Source organism: Sarcophilus harrisii, chromosome 1 (assembly GCF_902635505.1).
Source record: "Sarcophilus harrisii chromosome 1, mSarHar1.11, whole genome shotgun sequence".
In the NCBI taxonomy this organism is placed as follows: domain Eukaryota; kingdom Metazoa; phylum Chordata; class Mammalia; order Dasyuromorphia; family Dasyuridae; genus Sarcophilus; species Sarcophilus harrisii.
The window spans coordinates 444,932,421-444,953,887 of record NC_045426.1 but is presented as its reverse complement, the minus strand read 5'-3'; the positions used below and the strand labels follow the sequence as shown (position 1 = coordinate 444,953,887).

The 21,467-nt window shown below is 32.5% G+C and overlaps 1 protein-coding gene across 1 annotated transcript in view; it reads left to right on the top strand.

The window, feature by feature from the left end:
• Window positions 1–253: 253 nt before the first annotated feature.
• Window positions 254–21,467, top strand: part of CRISPLD1 (cysteine rich secretory protein LCCL domain containing 1) — a 47,885-nt gene continuing 26,671 nt past the window's right edge. The window contains exons 1-4 of the mRNA XM_003759697.4: window positions 254–789; window positions 2,003–2,329; window positions 20,748–20,866; window positions 21,211–21,343. Coding sequence (XP_003759745.2) covers window positions 2,072–2,329; window positions 20,748–20,866; window positions 21,211–21,343 — 510 coding nt within the window. The 5' untranslated portion in view covers window positions 254–789; window positions 2,003–2,071. The remainder of the gene's footprint in view (window positions 790–2,002; window positions 2,330–20,747; window positions 20,867–21,210; window positions 21,344–21,467) is intronic.

The window sequence follows — 21,467 nt, the reverse complement described above, 5'->3', positions numbered from 1 at the left end:
GTTCAAACCTCCTCCGTCCTCAATTCCAGACCTCCCACGCTTCCTCCATCTAACTCACAGTCAAACCAACCAGTCGGAAGCTAAAAGAAAAGGTCCTGCCCCGCGAAGGAGGGACTGAACTCCTTGCTCCCTGAGGCTGGCAGGCCGGCGGGCGGACGGGCTGGCCGGCAGATTGCCAGGGCCCGGTTTGGGGGTGGAGGTGGAGGTGGAGGTGGAGGTGGAGGTGGAGGTGGAGGTGGGGTGGGGTGGGCAAAGAGGGTGAGTGCACGTCACGTGCACGTTCCCTCAGCCTGGGATAAATGTCCTGGAGCAAGAAGGAGCCCTGGAGAAGCTCTCTGAGCAGGGGCTGGGAACTGAGGAACTTGAGTGGAAGAAGGGAAGCGAGGCGCTCGAGTTTACCCCAGTCCCTGCTTCGCTTTCTCCCCGGGGGCCCTCAAGATATAAAGAGCCCAAAAGACCGAGGTGAGCACCCTGGCAGTCAAGCCAAGCACTCCTGGCTCGGCTCCGACTCTTGACATTGGACATCTGAGCACTTCACTTCTCAATCAACTTCTTCCAAGGCTGCTAAGGAAGTGGTTCAGGGCGCTCCACTTCTTCCTCGACTTGCGCAGCGAAAAGCCCCTACCTTGGCTTTCACTAAAAGAAAGCAACCTTCATCACAGTCACTTCTGGGTCTTCAATCTGGGTTACTAACAAATTGGAAAGTTCGGCTCTAGTTGGGGGAGGCAGGCAGGCAGGCGCACAGTGTTTCAGCCTCTAGCTCCTAACTGTGGACATCACGCTGGAGAGGTAAGGTTTTTTTTTTTTTTTGTTTGTTTTTTTCCCTGTCATATATCCTACGTACAATGTGGAGGTAGCGTCTTCCTATACTTTCCTGCTTACTTTTTCTTTTGTTTGTTTGTTTATATTTTCATGATACTTAATCTGTAGGAAATTAGAAGGCAATGGGGAGGGTAAAGTCCTTGAAAAGTAAGAAAAGGAAAGGCTTCCAGGAGTGTTGCTATTTTGAAAGTGTGGGTGTCCGGCCCCTCTTTTGTCCTGCTCTTTACCCCTTGGGTTGTTTATACGAGGAACTCTCCCAGAAGAGTATAGAGATGAAAAGGGGGATCCGAATTTTGGTTGGTTGCTTTTGAGAAAGCTTGCGCTTGTGACACCAGAGACCCAAGAGCAAACAGTGTTGGGCCATGGGAGAGGAACACACTATCCAGGGCATAAGGACTTTTGTTTTTTTGGGAGGAAAGAAACGATACACGTGGTTAAGAAGCAGTGCTGATTTCTGCTCTTTCAGATGGTAGTGGTAGTTGTAGGTAGTACAATTGAAATGCACATGTAACTGATGTAAAAATTGCATTGTGAATTTCTTTAGAAAGAAGAGTGACATTTTTTCATTCCAATTCCCCCAAACTCAGTGTTTTTGATAATTGTTACCAAGGATTTACACTTATTTTCAAAACTTTCTTTCAGAGTTGCCCCAAACAACAAACTACATCCAATCATTCCTCCTCTTTCCTTCTCCTTTTCTTCTTTCTTCTTGTTCTTGTTCTTTTCTTGTTCTTGTTCTAGATCTTGTTCTTGGTCTTCTTGTTTTTGTTCTTCCTTCTTTTCTTAAAACTACTTTGGTTGATGGTACAAATGATCATAATCTTGGGTTTCACTGGTACCCTAGTCACCTTTTTGTGTCATCTGAAGTTTTATAATTAAAACTTTATTATTTTTTCTAGTTTTTTTTAGTCTTAGAGGACAACTGACTTAATGATACACAACTTGGCACATAACTGAACAAAATGGATTTCTATGTATATGTGAAACCTACATTTATATAAAGTTATGATAAAGGAGGATAATTTATGTAGAAACCATAAATAATGAGTGTCCCTTTCTACTTCACCTTACAATGGTATCTTTTATTCATTTCTAATTATTGTATAATTAAAAAAATAACTAAAAGTCATTTCATCCTGAACTTTTGCCTTAATTATTGAACTCTCATTCATATCTTTAGAGTCAAAAAGGAGGGGAAGGAAGACTTTGTCTTGGAGTTTATCCTAGGGAAATCCTGAAATCATTCACAATGAAGTGGGCAGCACAAGAGTGGCTCAGAATAACTTCATTGCTATTCATTGCTAATGCGATTCCAGCAATGGTTGTCCCCAATGCAACAGTTTTGGAGAAACTTTTGGAAAAGTACATGGATGAAGATGGTGAGTGGTGGATCGCCAAGCAAAGAGGGAAAAGGGCGATCACAGACAATGATATGCAGAGTATCTTGGACCTTCATAATAAATTAAGAAGTCAGGTATATCCACCAGCTTCTAATATGGAATATATGGTAAGGACATATTGTGAGTGGTTTTCACAGAAAAAAAAATGTTGATAGATGCTTTCTTTCAGCACCACAGTTAAATGTCCTATGTTACTTGCTAATTTTCAGTATTTACCTGCATTGTAAGAAGTATGGTAACTTTTCTATGGTAAACTTCCACTCTATGTTGATACACACACACACACACACACACACACACACATACATATACATATATTTATATGTCTATATATATGGAGGTAATACAAATGACTACATACATATACAATAGTTAAATTTAAATTTTAAAATGAATGGCATAAGTTTTAATTGGCTAAATTACTTGAGTCTTTGGTATCTAAAGCCACTGAGCAACTGTCCCATTTCTATTTAGTGACCTGAGAGGCATTGTTCCATAAGACTTTACAGTAACTAAAACATTTAAAAAGGTTGGGGCCCTGTAATAGGGAAATACACACACACAGATATGTAACATATGAATGTGAACACATACATATTTCTAGATTTAGGTTACTAATACAAGTCTTCTGATAAAAATTCAATAGATTATAAGGAAAGTTTATCTATAAATGTGCCATGTTGATATATCTCTACAGTATCTGATTTGCAAATGTTTGTAATATGAGAATACTTTAGTTAAAGCATCAAATACTGAACTATGAATTCAAAGCAGATTTTTCTTATGTCCCTCTCAAATGTTTAACCCATTTCTACAGCAAAATAAGAAGATTAGGGAATAGATTTTAAAGTCACAAGATTACTTTTGGCTAAGAAATTACATGGTACCTTAGTGATTTAGAGCATTAGGCACTTACCGAAGAGACTACTATTAGCTAGAGGATAGTATTAGAATTAGAAAAGTCTAATAATAAGTGGTAACGAGACTTGAATTTGTTTTTGGTTTCAGTGACCTCTCAGGACATCAACATTACTCATTTAAAATCATAGCATAGTAGGCTGGCTTTCAGTGACCTTTGTTAAGGCCTGAAGATAAAGGTGTTTAAGTCATCCTAAAGTGACTTTAAAACCAAATTCCATGAACACATAGGATTCAAATCTTGCTTAAAATTTTTTCTTAAAAAGATTTACCATTAAGAGAATAGATAGCATTTAGAAAAACTCAGCCAAGAACACCAATCTATGTTATCTATTTTAATGTATTGAAAATAAAAGCCAAGTTTTTTTAAAATTTTTTATGAAGAGTGTTAGCTCAACTTTCTGCTTATTTGATGAATCTTAAAGCACAGTATTTATTATTTTGTATTTTATCATACAATTCGAAGAATACTCTTTTCAGTGTAAAGAGAAGCAGGAATATTCATTTTTATTTGTACCTACAATGCTTTTGGGAATTTGAAGAATTAGTTGCTTTCTAATTGAAAGAAGATTGTAGAAGGGGAGGTTGAGGAAAACATCTGCAAAGATGATCCCAGAAATCTCAATATAGGTTATAAACTATAACCTATTATATTGCACAAACATAGAAGTTATAAAAAAATATTTCTCTCTGAGCATGTGTGTGTGTGTGTGTGTGTGTGTGTGTGTGTATGTTGTAGCAAACTTCCAAAGTTAACTAATACCTTTTGAATGAAGTCTGGTATAAGAAGTTTATATAAACTTCTCTTTTAGTTTCACTGGTTTTATCCTAGCCTTGAAATGGAGATCCAGAAACCAGACAGGATTTATGTTGTGTTGCCCCTAGATACTATTAGCTCTGGAACCATGACTTGGCCATTAATTTGTCTACAGAGGAGTTCATTGGCAAAGTAAAGTAAAAGAGCAGATTTTAATATTGCAATATGTTTTCCAGACTACAAAGTTAAGGAAGAGTCTAACAGCAGTTGTGTTTGTTTTGAGATACTTTGGATTAATACCAAATAAGTTTATAGCTACAAGTGTTGATTTACTGTGAACACATTATTTTTCTTAGTTACTTAATCTCTCATTTATTTCAAAGGTTCAATGGTAATTATATTTTTAAATCTAGTGCAATATATTTAATATTATCTATTTTAGTTACCTTATGATCCACTTTTAACCTCATGGATGACTACTAATATCATTTTAAAAATAGAACTCATTTTAGTCACAGTTAAGCCCTCAATTGCAATTGTAATCAAGATAGATCTGCACTCACAGCAGTGCAGTGATCTGAAATCCAATTAGCAATACAACACATGAGAAAAATAGGCAATTTATTGCTATTTTTAAAGAAGATGTAATATAATTTGAAAGACTGGATAAGCATACATGTAAAAACTTTAGAAACTTTAGATTTTTTTCAAACTACACTTAAAATAAGGGGATATAGAATAACAGAATGAATAATTCATATAATCAGAAAAGGTTTTCTGGAGACTATAGGTTTTAGATTGCATTTTGAATGAAGGGATGCCAGATTATAGGGAGGAATTTAAGGAAATTAAATAAACCAGTAATAAATGAGTTTGTATTTTTCAGGACACAGCAAGTAAATTGTCTTGGTTAGATCAAAATATTCCATCGCAAGAATCTTAAGAAACAAGAAATAGACTTAGGGCTACATTTATGATGAATGTTCTGGAACCACTGTTGAATTTAGAATGTCATGATCTACTGAGAAAGTAAATTTTTGAAAGAATATGTAGAATGGATTTCATGGAAAGAGATTAGAACAGTTAGCCCATCTCAATGGTTCTAGCTAGAATCCAGAAATTAGGTGATGTTGTCTTAAAATAAGATAGTTACAATGGTATTGAATAGAAAAATAAATTTTTGTAGGGAAAGAATTGATAGTTTATTGGATGCAGATGACAAATAAGAGAGAGATATGAAAATGATTTTAAAAGTAATGAACTTGGATGATGGGGACAGATGATAAAGGTGCTGTAGATGGTGAAAGAAACCATTTCAGTTTTGACTTGTTTTGAGTCCATTGATGTATAAATTGTTAATTTATGACTAAGTAGAAATAATAATCTTACATTTAAAAAATAAACATTTGAAATTAAATTGTGAGTTCTGATTTTAACACTGAATTTCTAAGTTCTTCTTCCCCCATTATTAGGTTATAGATTTGTTAGGTAGATAATGTGATAGACCTGAATCTAAAAATAAATACTATCAAAATTATGCCAGGTATACTAAAGTGGCAGTTGCTATTGACAATTCTGCTTATCCATCACTTCTAAAACCCTACTGCCAGTCTCCCAGCTGGGAAAGATATTGACTGGCATATATTTCACTCTTCCTTTCTTTTATGGCAGACCTGGAGGAAATGGGTTAGAATTTTGGCATTTTTCAAGGATATACAGACATCTGATTCCCAGTTCGCTATTCTTTTTATTAGTTAACTTTCTATTGTAAGCCAAATAGCCAGTCATGTATAAATATTTGTTGAATTAAATTGAAATCAGCCCAGGACCCATGTTGATACATTTGATAGCTCTTTTAGAACTTGGATATTTGCAAGTTACTGTGGAAATCATTTCCTTCTTGTGCTTCACTACTCACCAAGCAATCCTAGAAACTTAAGAATGCCATAGCTAGTGAGCTGACCTTGGTATGTGCCAATGTGGGCTATGTCCAACCTCTGCCTCAATATGGCATCTGCCCAAACCTGTGAAAGTTTAGCCTGTGTATTACCCTGTTTCCTCTCATCAATTCAATCCCTTTTGACACTGTTTTTCATTGGTATGTTTCTAATGAAGGAAAAAGGTAAAAAAGAAATGATTAAATTATGCTTAGTGAATCCAGATCTTAGAATTTTATTCTGCGCTTATTAAAACCTACAGAGTATTTCATTGATTATTTTAATGGATTTTAAAAGATTTTATTGTTTTCTAATATATTTTGAAATATATCCTATACTTTTAAGGAATGAAATATTTATCTCCCATTGAGGTTTAACGCAATATAGGAATACATATAAATAAAGATGTCATACACACACACACACACATATCTTTATATATATAAAATAAGTCAAAATAATGTTTACTAATTCAGTTAAATGTATTTGCTGGATGCCTGCTATATGAACACTGTGCTCATTGATGTTCTTCGCTAATCAAAGAATAGCATTACTTAAAGAGAAACTAATTTGTTTAGTTTGAAGTCACTTCATTATCAATTATTTAGTAGTAATATAGCAGTTTTTTAATGATCCTGTTAAACAGGATTTAAAACTCTGAAGAATAAAGTCATATAGAAATTCATTTACTGGAACTTGAAGACTTTTAAGATAAATTTTCAGACTGTATTACATAAGAAAATAGATGTTAGGACATGTTGGCAAAGTTGTGTGATTACAGTTCAGTTTTGTTAGAAATCATAAAATATTAAACAATGAAGTGAATAGGACTAAAGGTAATTTTAGTTATTTTAATGGGTGCAGTGATTGCTAGATAATGGGAGGAATTCCTATGGTATGGACTGGGAAAGGACAAAAAATTTGGAGACCCACCATGATAGAGGAGAAATCCAGCAGTGAGAAATATCTTGTAAAATTCTAAAAATGTTTTGAAAATGTTCCCATTGCTATAATGTCAGCATGCCATGAAGGGATCCTTGATCTTAATCTTTCTTAAAAATATTGTAAATTCATTTAGTGCAGGAAATTTTTCAAGGGAATATATATATATATATATATATATATATATATATTAGCATTTTACTTTAAAAATGACAGTTGAGGGGCAGCTAATTGGTGTGAATAGAGTACCTGCCAGCTCTAAAGTTAGGAGGACCTGCATTCAAATCTGGCCTCAGAAATGTAATACTTCTTACCTGTATGACCGTGTGCAAGTCACTTAACTTCAGTTACCTCAGCAAAAAACAAAAACAAAAACAAAAAACAAAAAAGACAGTTGAGGGAAAATAGATTTTGCCTTGAAATAATTTATTTCATATTTTGCTTTACTAAAATCAACTAGTCCATAAAGCAAGGGATATTTTTAACTCTAGTTAAAATCACTATGAGAGGAAGAAAGATAGCTCTCCCACATATAACTCCCATAATTATTTTTTCAAATCAATAATGGGCCCACAGAATGGGCCCTTTAAAGAAGGATGTTTATATTTAGTTGTTGCAGTTGTGACTGAGTCTTCATGACACTATTTCAGGTTTTCTTGGCAAAGACATGGGAGTGGTTTGCCATTTCCTTATCCAGCTCATTTTGCAGATGAGGAAACTATGTTAAACAGCATTAAGTGATCTGCATAGGGTCACATAGTAAGTGTCAGAGACTGGGTTTGAACTGAGATCTTCCTGACTACAAGCCTGGCTCTCCCTATCCTTTGTGTCTAAAGGAGAACCTAATATGTCAAGCATTTCAAGGAAGTATTATAACTGATATCATAACTACCCCTATGCTTTTACTGAGAATACCATTGATATTATGGTAGAAATCATATCTGTTATTAAGACCGTATAAATGCATTGATTCACATTAGCAATTGATTCTTTGAGAGTAAAGTCAATATCTCAAAGATAGCAGCACTGCTTTTTTCCTTGTCCTTTGAAAATATACTGTCAAAATCTAGATTAAATATGCTAAAGGATATATCTTGGACGGACCCTATTGGTACCCTATTGCTATCATTCTTGAAAGTTTGGGAAATAGCCCTGAACAATATTAGTTTTCCCTTGTAAATAGTTACGACTTTGTCATTATGAATTTATCTAATCCTTTCTGGAATTTATTTACAACCTCTTAGTATATCAAACTACCTAACATCTGCCACAGAAATAAAAAAATATGTTTTTCTAAAATTATTATATTTTAACTTATTCTTTTAAAAATAATTTTAAGATTTTTGATCATCAAGAATTTTTTCTTCCTCTCAGCTTCTCTAATCAACTACAAAAAGAATACAGAACCATTATGTCATATAAGCATAATAAAAGAAAACAAATTCCCACATTGATCACATCCAAAAATGTGTTTTTCAATCTGCATATTAATGCATCATCTCTTTGCAAATAACTAGAGTTCTTCATGAATTCTCTGGAATGATGATTGGCCATTGCAGCGGTCAATTTTTACATCTTTGAGAGAGACATATTTTTCATTGTTAATGCTATAGTATGCACTGGTTTCTTGATTCTGCTAACATTTAAACTTAGGAGAGAATCATTTGTTTTAGAATTTTGTTATTATGGGGTTTGATTAATAAGTTCATATTCTATATTTTGACATAACAAATATTAATGTTGTATCCCTTCAGTTGTTCAGTTAACTCTTCCTAAAATTTTGTCACTTTTTTGTTTGTTATATTGTATTTCAAAGTATGGTAGCCCAAAAAACAAACTGTCTTTCAGAGTTCATTTTAACAAAAATTTGCCTTTGAGAGCATCTAAATTTGTTTATATATTTCAGAAATCAAAATAAGATTTTTTTTAGAAATTTTCTACTTATTGAACTATTCTCTTGTGTTAGAGTAGAGGCACTTTTGGAATAATGAAAAGAGCACTAATGGAGATCATTCCTTTATTGCCCAGTCTCTAAGTACCCCTGAGCATGATAACACTTTACTCCTCATTTGTAAAATGAGAGACTAATCTCCAAGGTTCATTCCACATCTAATTTCTATGAACCAAGTCAAGAATTATGATGAGATTCTTTTGTGAGTGTAATGTATTTTTCTTCATCCATTCTAGGGGGAAAACTTTACAAATATTATGCTCACAACATTTCTATGAAGTAGGCACTTTTAGTTCCATGTTTCATAGAACTTAGAGTTGAGGTGTAATATCTTTCCAACTAAATTAACATTAAATTACTGATAATAAGGTTGATTACATAAGTTCATCATATATCTAACCTTTGTAAGAATGCTTGGTAATGTTGTTTTTCTTTTTTCACTTTGCCAAACAAAAGTCATAATCCTTTTAAATATACTTATTTTGGATCATCCTTTTGAGTCTGTCAAGAGAAAAAAAAAAAGGACCAGTAAAGCTTTCATATTAAAAATAATTTAGAATCCTCAATTTACATTCTCATGAATAGTTTTATTAACAGACATTACATCCATAGAGTATTAAGAAATATAGGGGTGAGTAGGATACTTATGACCCACTTGATGATCTGTGCTTTATAATGTAACTGTAAGATTTCTTATCATGAGGAATTCTTAGTATAAGTTTTCTATATCAAAGTAGATTACAACCTATGTGTGACTTAGTAAATAATTTCTATGAAATGGTTTTGAAGGGAGGTTGTAATGCTTACTTAACCTTTAGGATCAAACATAGTCAGAAGTAATATTTGCAATCAGCTGATATATAATAATAAAAACACTCTAGCATGCTACTTCCACTAGGTCATTAATATATATTATTAGATCTTAGAAAAGGAAGGAGAAAAAGGAAATGAATAACCACTTATTAACAGTATATTATGTGCCAGCCACTGATAATCATTTAAATCATTTAAATAATCATTTAAAAATATGATCTTATTTGAACCTCATCAACAACTCTGAGAGTTATCTTCATTTTTTGTAATTGAGGAAACTGAAGAAGATGGAGGTTAGGTGTCTTACTCAGTGTCTCCTGTCAAATAAGTGTCTGAGACGGGATTTGAACTCAGGAAGATGAATCCTGACTCTAAGTCTGGCATTGTAATTTCTTTGCCACTTAACTGCTTCAAAAGGAGCTAAAACTGCAGTTTTTTCATTGCATTATTCATTATTCATATTCTTGATGGAGCTGAGGCTTATATCCCTTTTTATTTTTTACCTGATTTCTGGTTCATTGCTTTTCTTTTTATATGGCTTCCTGAATTAGTGTATAATAATACATGGCACTATTCTCAATTACTTTAAAGCATGCTTTAAAAGAGGCTTACATTTTAACGGGGTCATCAGTAGTTAAAAGTGATGAGTTGCAAACAATGTAATACTATACTTGAAATACGTCTCTCTATTTGAAGAACAATTATTTATTGTAAGAATTTCATTTCTGGCATAGCATCATGGTTTTTTTTTTCCAAGACAGTGTCATTAAGTGGAAAGGGGTAAATTCTCATATTTAATGTTTAAACAAATGATCAAAAAAGCATTATGCCAGGCAATCATTTCTCTCTGTCTTTAACATAGCAAACTTCATCTTCAGAGTCAAGTTATTTACTATGGATTAATTCTCTTTGGTGTAGATTTCTAGGACAGTGGTGGAATCTTGCCAGAGGTATTTTCCCCAATGTGGAAATAATATTTTCACCACAGATGACTTGTTGGCCATGAAATCTCATAACATTCTATTGCCAAAAGAAACATGTGTGGGTGGTGTATGCAGGCCCAGGGCCATTTTGGCATATCTACCAGTAGGATATTTCCCCCTTTCTCTGATGGAGTTTCCATCCATGGGCCCTGAACACTTTACAACCTTTGGAGAGCAAGGGTATAGGATCATAGATCCAAAGGCTCTTTGATATTGAGATATTCACATTTAAAATATCTCACCATTTTTCAAGTAATTTCAGTTTTAAAATGCCCATTGATCCATCAGTATAATAGTATTTACATGAATGAATTTTCTTTTATTATTGTCAGCTGAATCATCCATCAAAGAATTTACATTTAAAAGGGACAGATATTACACAGTTTTTATTTGGAACAAAATATTTCTGTCCCAGCACTTTCAGCTATGTCTCTATGATATTATTTCAGACTGCTAAAATTAGTGAAAATACTTGAGGATAATAAAATTTATGATAGTATTTTCAGTAAAAATTATTCTCTTTTCATCACAGACTTAAATTTTTTTTTCTTAAAGTTAAGACAACTAATTTGAAGCATTCTTACTATTAAAGCTACCCTTTTCAAATAAATCAGGAAATATTTATTTAATTTGCTTTATGCTAGGCACTATGATAGTATTAGAGAGAAAAAGAAAGTCCAAAAACAAACAAACAAAAATTATAGCCTCAACAAAATAGTCTTCTCTCTTTAGTATACATTTTAATGGATGTGTGTATTAAAGGAGAAAAACTAGGTTTAAGAATTATAAAAATTACCACTTTCCAGATAAATTATTAATTGGCTTTAATTATAATTTGATAATATTAAGTATGGACTATATACAGAGCTCTATGTTCAATGCTATAAGATACCTACAGTTTTGATAAGATGGGGTCTAAGCTGAAATAGAATTAAGATCTGTTTGGGAGAAGGAGCAATGAATAGAAATAACTATGTATAATTTGTATTGTTGTTATTTGTGTTTAATTTCATTAGAGTAAAGAGCTATTTGCAAGATTCCAGGAATATAAGTGGTGGATAAAAAAGAAAAGACTTGACTGACTATAGTAGAAAGAAATCAGAGAAAATGAAGTTGGTATTTTATCTTACCTTTTAAGGACAGGTCAGATTTCAAAAGTAATAGCTTTCAAAGGCAGTTAGGTGGTTTTGTCCAAGGATCAGAAAGACAACAATCTAAATAGCTCATACATTAGCAGTGCCTGATTGCCTCAGTTTCCCATCTGGAAAATAGGGATGATAATAGCAGTTACCTTTCAGAGTTGATGTGAAGATGAAATGAAATAATAAAAATAAAACATTAAGGAAACCTTAAAGCAAAGATATAAATACTATTATTGGCTATTATTAAATTATGAAGAATATTCATTTCAGCATACAACTTTCTTTCTTTCTTTCTTTTTTTCTTTCTTTCTTTCTTTCTTCTATAGTTCCTATTTTAGCTACTCTACTTCAGGTATCCATGGCTTCGTGCATAGAGTATTGTAATTACGTGAAAACTGGCCTTATTCCTTCCCATCTGTATTACTTTCTAATCCTTCTGTAACATGAATGTCTAGTCAAATCTGATCATATCAATTCACTCATCCCTGAAAAAATTTTAGTGGCTTCCTCTTGTGTACCAAATGGAGCATAAAGTCCTTATCTTAACCCTTGCCCTCCCCTGTTCCTCTTATTTTGACTTAAACCTTACCTCTATGTAGTCTATATCCTAGACTGAGCATTGTTTCCTTTTCTCAATTTGTCCTCTCCTATTCTCATACTTTTGCTTACTCTATACATTTTGGATAGGATTAACTGTCCCTTTATGCCCAACTCCTTTTCTTATCCTTCTGTTTAAATTCCTTCTTTCAAGATGCAACTATAGTTCTATCTCTTCTATGAAGCTTTCTTTCATTTTTCTTTAAACCCTGGTTGAAAGTATTTTTACCTTCTTCAATTTTCTTGTAGCAAACAGTGAAGAGATCCTCTTTTTCCTTATCACATTTATCTTTTTTTTTCAAAGTCATTAATGTACAAGCTGCTTCCTTCTCTATTAGATTTTAGGTCCATTCAGAGATATGGTGATATCATACAGATGATTCAGTATATTATACCTATACTGTGTATATGTATAAGTAATATGTATTTATCTATATGTATATACACACATGCATGTATATCTCTATATTATATGCATCAATGATGAAACATATGGTTTGTTGTAAACTGAACCAGTAAAGTATTATCTTGAGTCTTTCATTGAAAGAGGAACAAAAGAAAACATTCACATTAATAATTATTCCTTGCTAATGTATAGTGATAACCATTTTTGGAGACATGAGAGAATCATATCATAGAGTTAGAGTTGGAAGGGAACTTTAGGCCTTGTGGTCCAATCTACTCATTTTAAAAAGAAAAGTTAATCCAGGAGATATAGCCAAAGTCCCACATGTAATAAGTATTCCATATGGGATTTAACTGAGATTCTGAATAGAGAACCAGCATTCTTCTCACTGTACCATTTATATCTTTATCTATTAAAAATTAAAATTTTGACTATTTTCTGGTTCTTTGGCCAGCCAGTAATGGTATAAGTAGGAATTACTCTGGACATTTCCAAAATGTGTATTTCTTGTCATGAGGGATAACATTTCATGTTTTATTGAAGTTAGAAGTGTTTGCAGTTGTCTGTATCAGGGGTAAGCAAATTAAGGTTAATAGTTTTTGTCTGACCAATGAGCTAAGAATAGTTTTTTTTCATTTTAAATAAGGTTTTATTGTATTTAAAAATATAAAAACTATCCTCAAGTCACTCAAAAACAGGCAGCTTCCAGATTTGACCTCTGGACAAATTTGCCAATTCTGGGTATATAACTACCAAAATCACTAGCTGTAATGGGAGTGTGTGCGTTTAATTTTTAAAGTGTTGTCTCAGGTATTTTGAAAAAAGAAGATAATAGCACCTTCTATTTAAATTAGATGGTTTTTAGGAAAAATATTATGGGGGGCAGAGAGATTAACAAATACTTATTTTGAAAAAATACTTTATTTTTATAAAGTATGATCTATATATGCAGGTAAGAGAGGGAATTTCATTCATGACCAATATCTATTGTGACATGATATTTAGAGCTACATTGGATTTAAAATAAGTTTTTGTGAGGAACTGGGGAAAAAAATCTTTCTGAAAATTTTGCCTGAATTTGCAAATCTACATTTAAGCAGGAATTGGTGGGTACTAAACTGCAATTAAATAGAAGTGGTTAGAATCTACTGGTAATCTTAGCCTAATGTAACCTAATATGTAACCAAAAAAATAAATTGCAAATACCATTATTGTCTCAAAATTTTATAAAATATTTCAATAAAACTTTATTTAAAGTATTCTGTTTATGTATCAAAGGATAGACATATTTTGAATTTTCTCTATCAAAATAGGTGATCAAATAGTTTTTATATCATAATAGATCATATTCAAATAAGAACCATTTGTTTTAAAAGGATAAAAGAGGAATGGTGAATATAAGACAAATTAGCAGATAAAAGCATTTTGCTCATCAGGCAAGGATGAACAGCACCAGGTCATTTGATCGAGTTTTGAATGCATTTGATCACTCGCTGTCCATGGTTTTTGAAGTATCTTGAAACAGAAGAGAAGTTTCCTAAGATTAAAGATAAGTAGCATTCTAATGTCCAAAGAAAGAGAAAGAAGCTGAATATTTTAAACCATAGGTCAGAAAAGCTAACATTGATTCCTTATAGAATTTTAATACAGAATAAAGGACAGGACATAATAATTAGGACATAAAAATGATTTAGAATCAGTACTTTGAAACAAAAAAAGATGTTCATTAAAAATAAGATGTGTCAGATTAACTTCATATTCATTTGTTTTTTGACAAATAAATTAAAAGAATTTCAGGGCCATCCTATATCCAGATTTTAGAAAAGCATTTGATACTCTTTCACAAGCTTATAGACAAGGTGTAAGTACATCAAGTTGAGATACATTTGAAAGGAATTTAATGACTTAGCCCAAAGATAATTTACTAGAATAATCACACAATCAAGTAGTAGATTTCTGTAATGGATATTTAGGTGCTCCTTCCTTGGTCCATTCTGTTTTTTGAGCACCTAGAGAGTAAATTTGTGGATGGTTCAAAGCTTGGAGACATATATGTCATAGGTTGAATAACAGGATTAGACTCCAGAATGATTGAAACAGACTCTTGGGAATATCTGTGATTTGGGGAAGACATGAATGATAATTCATAAAGGAAGAAAGAAATATAATCAGAAAGGCAAGAGGAGAACCAAAAAAGAGAATGGTTACAAAATCCAAGAGCTAAAAGAGTATTCATGAGTTGAAGTTGATCAAGTATCAGATGTTTCAGAAAGGTCAAGGCAGGTGAATCCTGAGAATTATAAAATTTGTCACTAAAGCAGTCATCAGATTACAAATTAATTAGTTGTACAAATATATGTTAGATAAGATATGGTAAGCAAATAGTTCATGTGAAAAAGGTTCCCTTTGGTATTTCCATAAACTCAGTTAGCATAATGTAGAAGTTACATTAATAGAGATATATTTTCATCAAGAGAAAAATGATCATCCCATTCAGCCTTATAGAGAGGCCATTTAAAGTGGTTGTTTCCAATTCTAGATGCCACATTTTGGATAGAATCTGGATAAGCTGAAGTATATCAAGAAAAGGATAGTGAAGAATCTGGAGAGGGCTCTATAGGAGGATTGGTTGAAGGAACTAGAAATGTTGAACCTGGGGAAAAGACCTAGATAGGACATGATAGCAATCTTCACCTTGTTGAAAGATAGCCCTGTGGAAGAGGCATCAACTTTCTTCGTATGGCATTAAAAATAAAATTAAGATCAATAAATGGAAGTTTCAAGAGGGTAAAGTATGAATCAAGATAACAAAATACTTCATATCAGTTAAGAGTTGTCCAAAAATAGAGTGGGTAATGAGTATTCATTGGAGGACTTCAAAAAAAGGCTACTTAAACAAAAGGAATAATTTGAGTAAGAATTGGACCAGAGGACTTTCTTTTTTTTTTTTTTTTTTTTTTTTTTTATTTAATAGCCTTTAATTTACAGGATATATACATGGGTAACTTTACAGCATTAACAATTGCCAAACCTCTTGTTCCAATTTTTCACCTCTTACCCCCCCCACCCCCTCCCCTAGATGGCAGGATGACCAGTAGATGTTAAATATATTAAAATATAACTTAGATACACAATAAGTATACATGACCAAAACATTATTTTGCTGTACAAAAAGAATCAGACTCTGAATTGTTGTACAATTAGCTTGTGAAGGAAATCAAAGATGCAGGTGTGCATAAATATAGGGACTGGGAATTCAATGTAATGGTTTTTAGTCATCTCCCAGAGTTCTTTTTCTGGGCATAGCTAGTTCAGTTCATTACTGCTCCATTAGAAATGATTTGGTTGATCTCGTTGCTGAGGATGGCCTGGTCCATCAGAACTGGTCATCATATTAGTATTGTTGTTGAAGTATATAATGATCTCCTGGTCCTGCTCATTTCACTCAGCATCAGTTCGTGTAAGTCTCTCCAGGCCTTTCTGAAATCATCCTGTTGGTCATTTCTTACAGAACAGTAATATTCCATAATTTTCATATACCACAATTTATTCAGCCATTCTCCAACTGATGGACATCCATTCAGTTTCCAGTTTCTAGCCACTACAAAAAGGGCTGCCACAAACATTCGTGCACATACAGGTCTTTATAATCTCTTTGGGATATAATCCCAGTAGTAACACTGCTGGATCAAAGGGTATGCACAGTTTGATAACTTTTTGAGCATAGTTCCAAACTACTCTCCAAAATGGTTGGATTCGTTCACAACTCCACCAACAATGACAGAGGACTTTCAATGACTCTTCTAGCACTGTTAATTAATAATTTTAGAATAATTATAAATTAATATAGAGTAAATCTGTAAGTACTGCTGATGCATTAAAATGAGTCCATTATCAATCATGGGTTATTTAGGGACAGAGATACTGGCCTATATTCTCTACCAGTTCACCTCCAAATTATGAATAATCACTTGCCAGTTCTTAGTTTTGTAGTTACCTTGCCTCTTGATGATTTTTTAGGTATTTTTAAAATGAAAAAAGTTGCCTATGTCATATGATCAGCATTTATATATTTTAAAATCGTAGACTTTTAGGATTAAATAGATTAGGATTTGTTGCTTTAGATTTATTCTATTTAGCTAAAATTATTATATACAAGTCTAGCTTTAAATTTTTGTACTGCATTTAAGTTATAGTTGATTGATTCAGTTATTAGACTGCAGATTTAAATCAAGAAAATCTAGGAGAATGTTCATATTCAAAGATTATTTAGTGATTATTCTGTACTCAGAGAGAGCTCTGTAATTGCTTATTGTAGTTCTGTCATAGATATTGGCCTCTTCAAAAGTTTTTTCATGAAGATTTATATATTATTATTAATGTTATCCATTCAAGAAGAATAGCTGAATGAGAGAATCAAAAGTCCTTTACTTGTATCCTCCCAAAATATTTCAATGAATTGAGAAAGTTATGTATTTAGGGTCAAAAAGTGTTACATGTTAGCCAATGATATTTCCTGATTCAGAAAACAACAAAGAGCTGTTCAAAATGATGACTTTGTGTCATGAAGTTTATAACAGTTGTGTCCATGACAACATTTCCTAATGCCCTCTAAGCATGCTTGGGATACATAGGGACCTTAATAACTTATTAATAACCTTATAGGAACCCTTATTTAGATTAAGCCTGACTCAGGAGGGATTGTGATCATTAACTAATTGATCTAAAGTTATGGAAATTTGCCTGCTATAAAGGACACTATTCTAACTGCTATGCCTGAAAGATTTTTCCTTGATGTTTTAAACTTTAGAAGATTCTGGTCATTGAACCATGATTTTATCTATTGACAAATATTCACATTAGATTCCAGGATTATCAAACAATTTAGTGCTTTTCCTGACTTTCCAAAGTTGACTCCCAATAAAGAAACCATTCTATATACCATATACCTTTCTGTTGGTTGTCAAGTAATACAGGATGTTAATAATCTCATTGCATTCTTGACTAGTTAGACCACAGATAGAGTATTTTATTCAATGTCATATTCCAAGAGAGGTCATGGAATGAGAACAGAAGAGGAATTCTATGATAGAATTTGAAAAACAGTTTAAAAGAACTTAACAATTCTATCAAAAACTGATATAATTGTATATTTGTAGATGAAAAAGAACTAGGTTATCTTTTGCTATTTGTGTTGAGATGGTTTACTGAAGTATGGTTGAGGGTAGTCCTTCAAAAACAACTTAATCAAGTTGAGGGTAATCTATAAGCCTCAAACCTATAGATTGAGTTAAAGGGATATCTATCCAAAAGAATCTGAAGACTTTTTCCCATCAGAATGGGTGAATGAGAGTAAATTGTTGTAGTGGACCATGAAAGTGGCTAAAGCAAGGACTTTGGAGCACTTAGAGCTTGGTTAGATATCAAATTTACCATGGTCATCTACTGTCATCTTGACTTTTGTTCCATTGCACTTAAATCCAATACAGTCACAAGTCAAGATATCACCTATGTGAACATTCTCTAAATCTAGAGAATAAAGTGACCATTAAGGCCTAAAATGGGATCTCACTGTGTTTTCAAATATGTATACAATTTTTAGCTAGAAAAAGAAAGGGTATTTAAGGTGATAGAACTGATAGAAAAAAGTACATGGAAATATGAATAATCATGGCATATTTAGAGGCTAAACTAAACTAAACTAAAGTTTACATTTAGAAAATAATGTAAAATGGTGTAGGATAAATGATATACTTCCAGATTATGGACAATCTTGAAAGTCAGTCAAAGGCATATAGCAGAAAGTAAGGAGGAACTGACATTTTTTGACCCAAAGAACAACATGGTAAAAATGCTACTGAAGGAAGACTGGTTTTGTGGCCCAGAGCACACTGCATTGAAGAGGAAAAAGAAGTTGTGCTGAGGAAAGAAAGTTATGAGGCTGTTATTGCAATCCAATAGTGAGATGATGGATATCTTTATAATAATGGATGTAGGGGGATTATATTGAAAATTGAATATAAGAAACATTTTGAAGAAACAATGATAGAAAGTGGTGATGGAATAGTGAATGAAAGACATGAATAACTAAACTAAAAAAAAAAAAAAACTGAGGCAAAGAGAGTTAAGTGACTTACCCAGGATCATACTTGGTAAGTGCCTGAGGCCAGAGTTGAATTCAGGTCTTCCTTGCTTCAAGGCAAATGCTCTATTTTTTATATCCCTTAGCTACTTTGTTTTCATAAATTACTGATTGCTGGTATATTCTATGGGAAGGAATTATCTTCTAGGAAAATTCCAAAAATTCTTTAAGCAAAGAATGCTTTGTAATATTTGTAGATTGAAATTTAAAGGCAGAAAATTATAAAAGGCATCAACTTTATTTACTCATATGTGAAAGAAATAGATATAAGCAAAATGTTGTTTTTTTTTCCTGTATCATATTAAGATGGAATAGCAATTGAATGAGATTTCTAGAGAATTGCTATTTCTAGGATCTTGATTATAGACCACAGTGAATTGCAAATACTTGAATTATACTGCTTTTTTTTATTCTAGTACTTCAATGATCTATGATTTTGTTAGTACAAATGTTCTCTAGAGAACTGGGTTTGGAATTAGGAACACACATCCTCATGAATTCAAATATGGCCTCAGACACTTATTAGCTATGTGATCCTAGGCAAATCACTTAACCCTATTTGCCTCAGTTTCTCATCTGTAAAATGGGTTGGAGAAAGAAAATGGCAAACTACTTCAGTATTTTTGCTAAGAAGACCCCAAATTGTGATCTCAAAGAGTTGGACATTACTGAAAATGGCTAACCAACAGCAATTCTCAAGTAATACAGGTTACACCTTCTTGATGTCACTTAGACAGAATGGATGATTTTTTAAAGAATGATTGTTACTGAAAAGTTCATCACTCTACAAAACAGTCTGGAAATGATTTACAAACTTAGATTGCTTCTTGGGCCTATATTTGAAACATCTAAGGTGGAACATGCTGAAACTTATACTTCCATAGCATAGCTTTCTAGAAAACTGGATCACTACCATACTAACAGGAAACATTTCAGGAAGACTAGTGATTATTTGACTCTTATATTGGGACTAAAACTTTCAATCTAAAATCATACTTGTTATATAAATTGTTTAGTTCATCAGATATGCATTTAACAGTGTACATAGTTTAAATCTGTTATAGGTATCTGACACTGAACAATCACAAAATTGTGTCAAAAGCCTCAATTTTTTATATATATCTAAAATCCTTCAATTAATAATAAAAACAAGGTCATGTAAAAAGTCTCTTATTAACTGATTTCCAATTTACAATGGTAAAAATAACTCACGTCAAGAAATAAATTATATTAATAACTTAGAATTTTTTAAAAGTTTATTTTTGTGTATGTATGTATATATTACAGCGAAACCTTGGGAAAATATTTTGTAATGAATTTATCAGCAAAAGCCAAATTATTTGTTTTAGTCTTTCTATATTATGATTTTAAAATGTTATTCATAACATTATTAATAACTAGAATTTATATGCACATAATATTTTCAAAATGCTGAACCTCCTATTTTATTTAAGCCTCACAACAACACTGGGAGTTAGATGCTATTACTATTTGATTTACAGATTAGGGAATTGAGGCAAATAAAGATTAAGTGACTTTCCCAGGATCACAGGGGTAATAAGTATCAGAAGTGTAATTTGACCTGAGATTTTTATTAATTCAAATTCAGTGTCCTTATACATTGGGCCACCTACCTGCTGAATTATGTCAGTGAATGGTGAAAACTTGGTAGTCTTCTTTTATTATGAAGACTTTATATAGTTTTAAATTATTTTCTTCCAAATCACACATCAAGATTTTCAACATTTATTCTTACTAATTGTAATTTCTTTCTACCTCTCTTTGGGAAAAAAAAAAAATTACATTTGGAACATTTAAAGTGATGTCTCAGTGCAAAAGATAGGTTGGGAACTGAATACCACCAATGAGATGTGACTAAAATCTCAAACTTCATGTATGCACATATATACATAAGCTTTTTTTTTTTTTAATTATAGACATGGGATGTAGAGCTGGAGAGATCTGCAGAATCCTGGGCTGAAACTTGCTTATGGGAACATGGACCTGCAAGCCTTCTTCCATCAATTGGACAGAATTTGGGGGCACACTGGGGAAGGTAATTTAAAATGAAACTTAATTATTACAAATTGAAGATATAACATATATATATATATATATATATATATACATATATATATATAACATAACATAGCACATATCTACAAACTAATACAATCTTAGGACTAAATTTAAATTAGATATAAAAGTAATAATAATGGTGCCCTAACAGCTTCCTTGTTATATGGGTTAAATTAGTGACAATAAAGTCACACTTTTTTGGAAACACTTTATTTCAAAAAAATCTATCTCTAATACTATTTAACTCATTACAATATATTACTATGTATTTTTCCATACTTAGTTTGGAGCTTTAATAAATTCTTATTTCATTTAACATAGATACAGACCTCCAACATTCCATGTGCAAGCATGGTATGATGAAGTGAGAGATTTTACCTATCCTTATCCACATGAATGTAACCCATATTGCCCCTTTCGATGTTCTGGTCCAGTTTGCACACATTATACTCAGGTATGTTTATTGGCTTCATACTAAGTCTCTACCTCTAAGGTTGGATCAGTGTTATTCTAGGAGAGGTAACTGAATTTATAATAAGGTGGAGAGGGCATTAGATTTGGAACTGGGGAATTTAGTT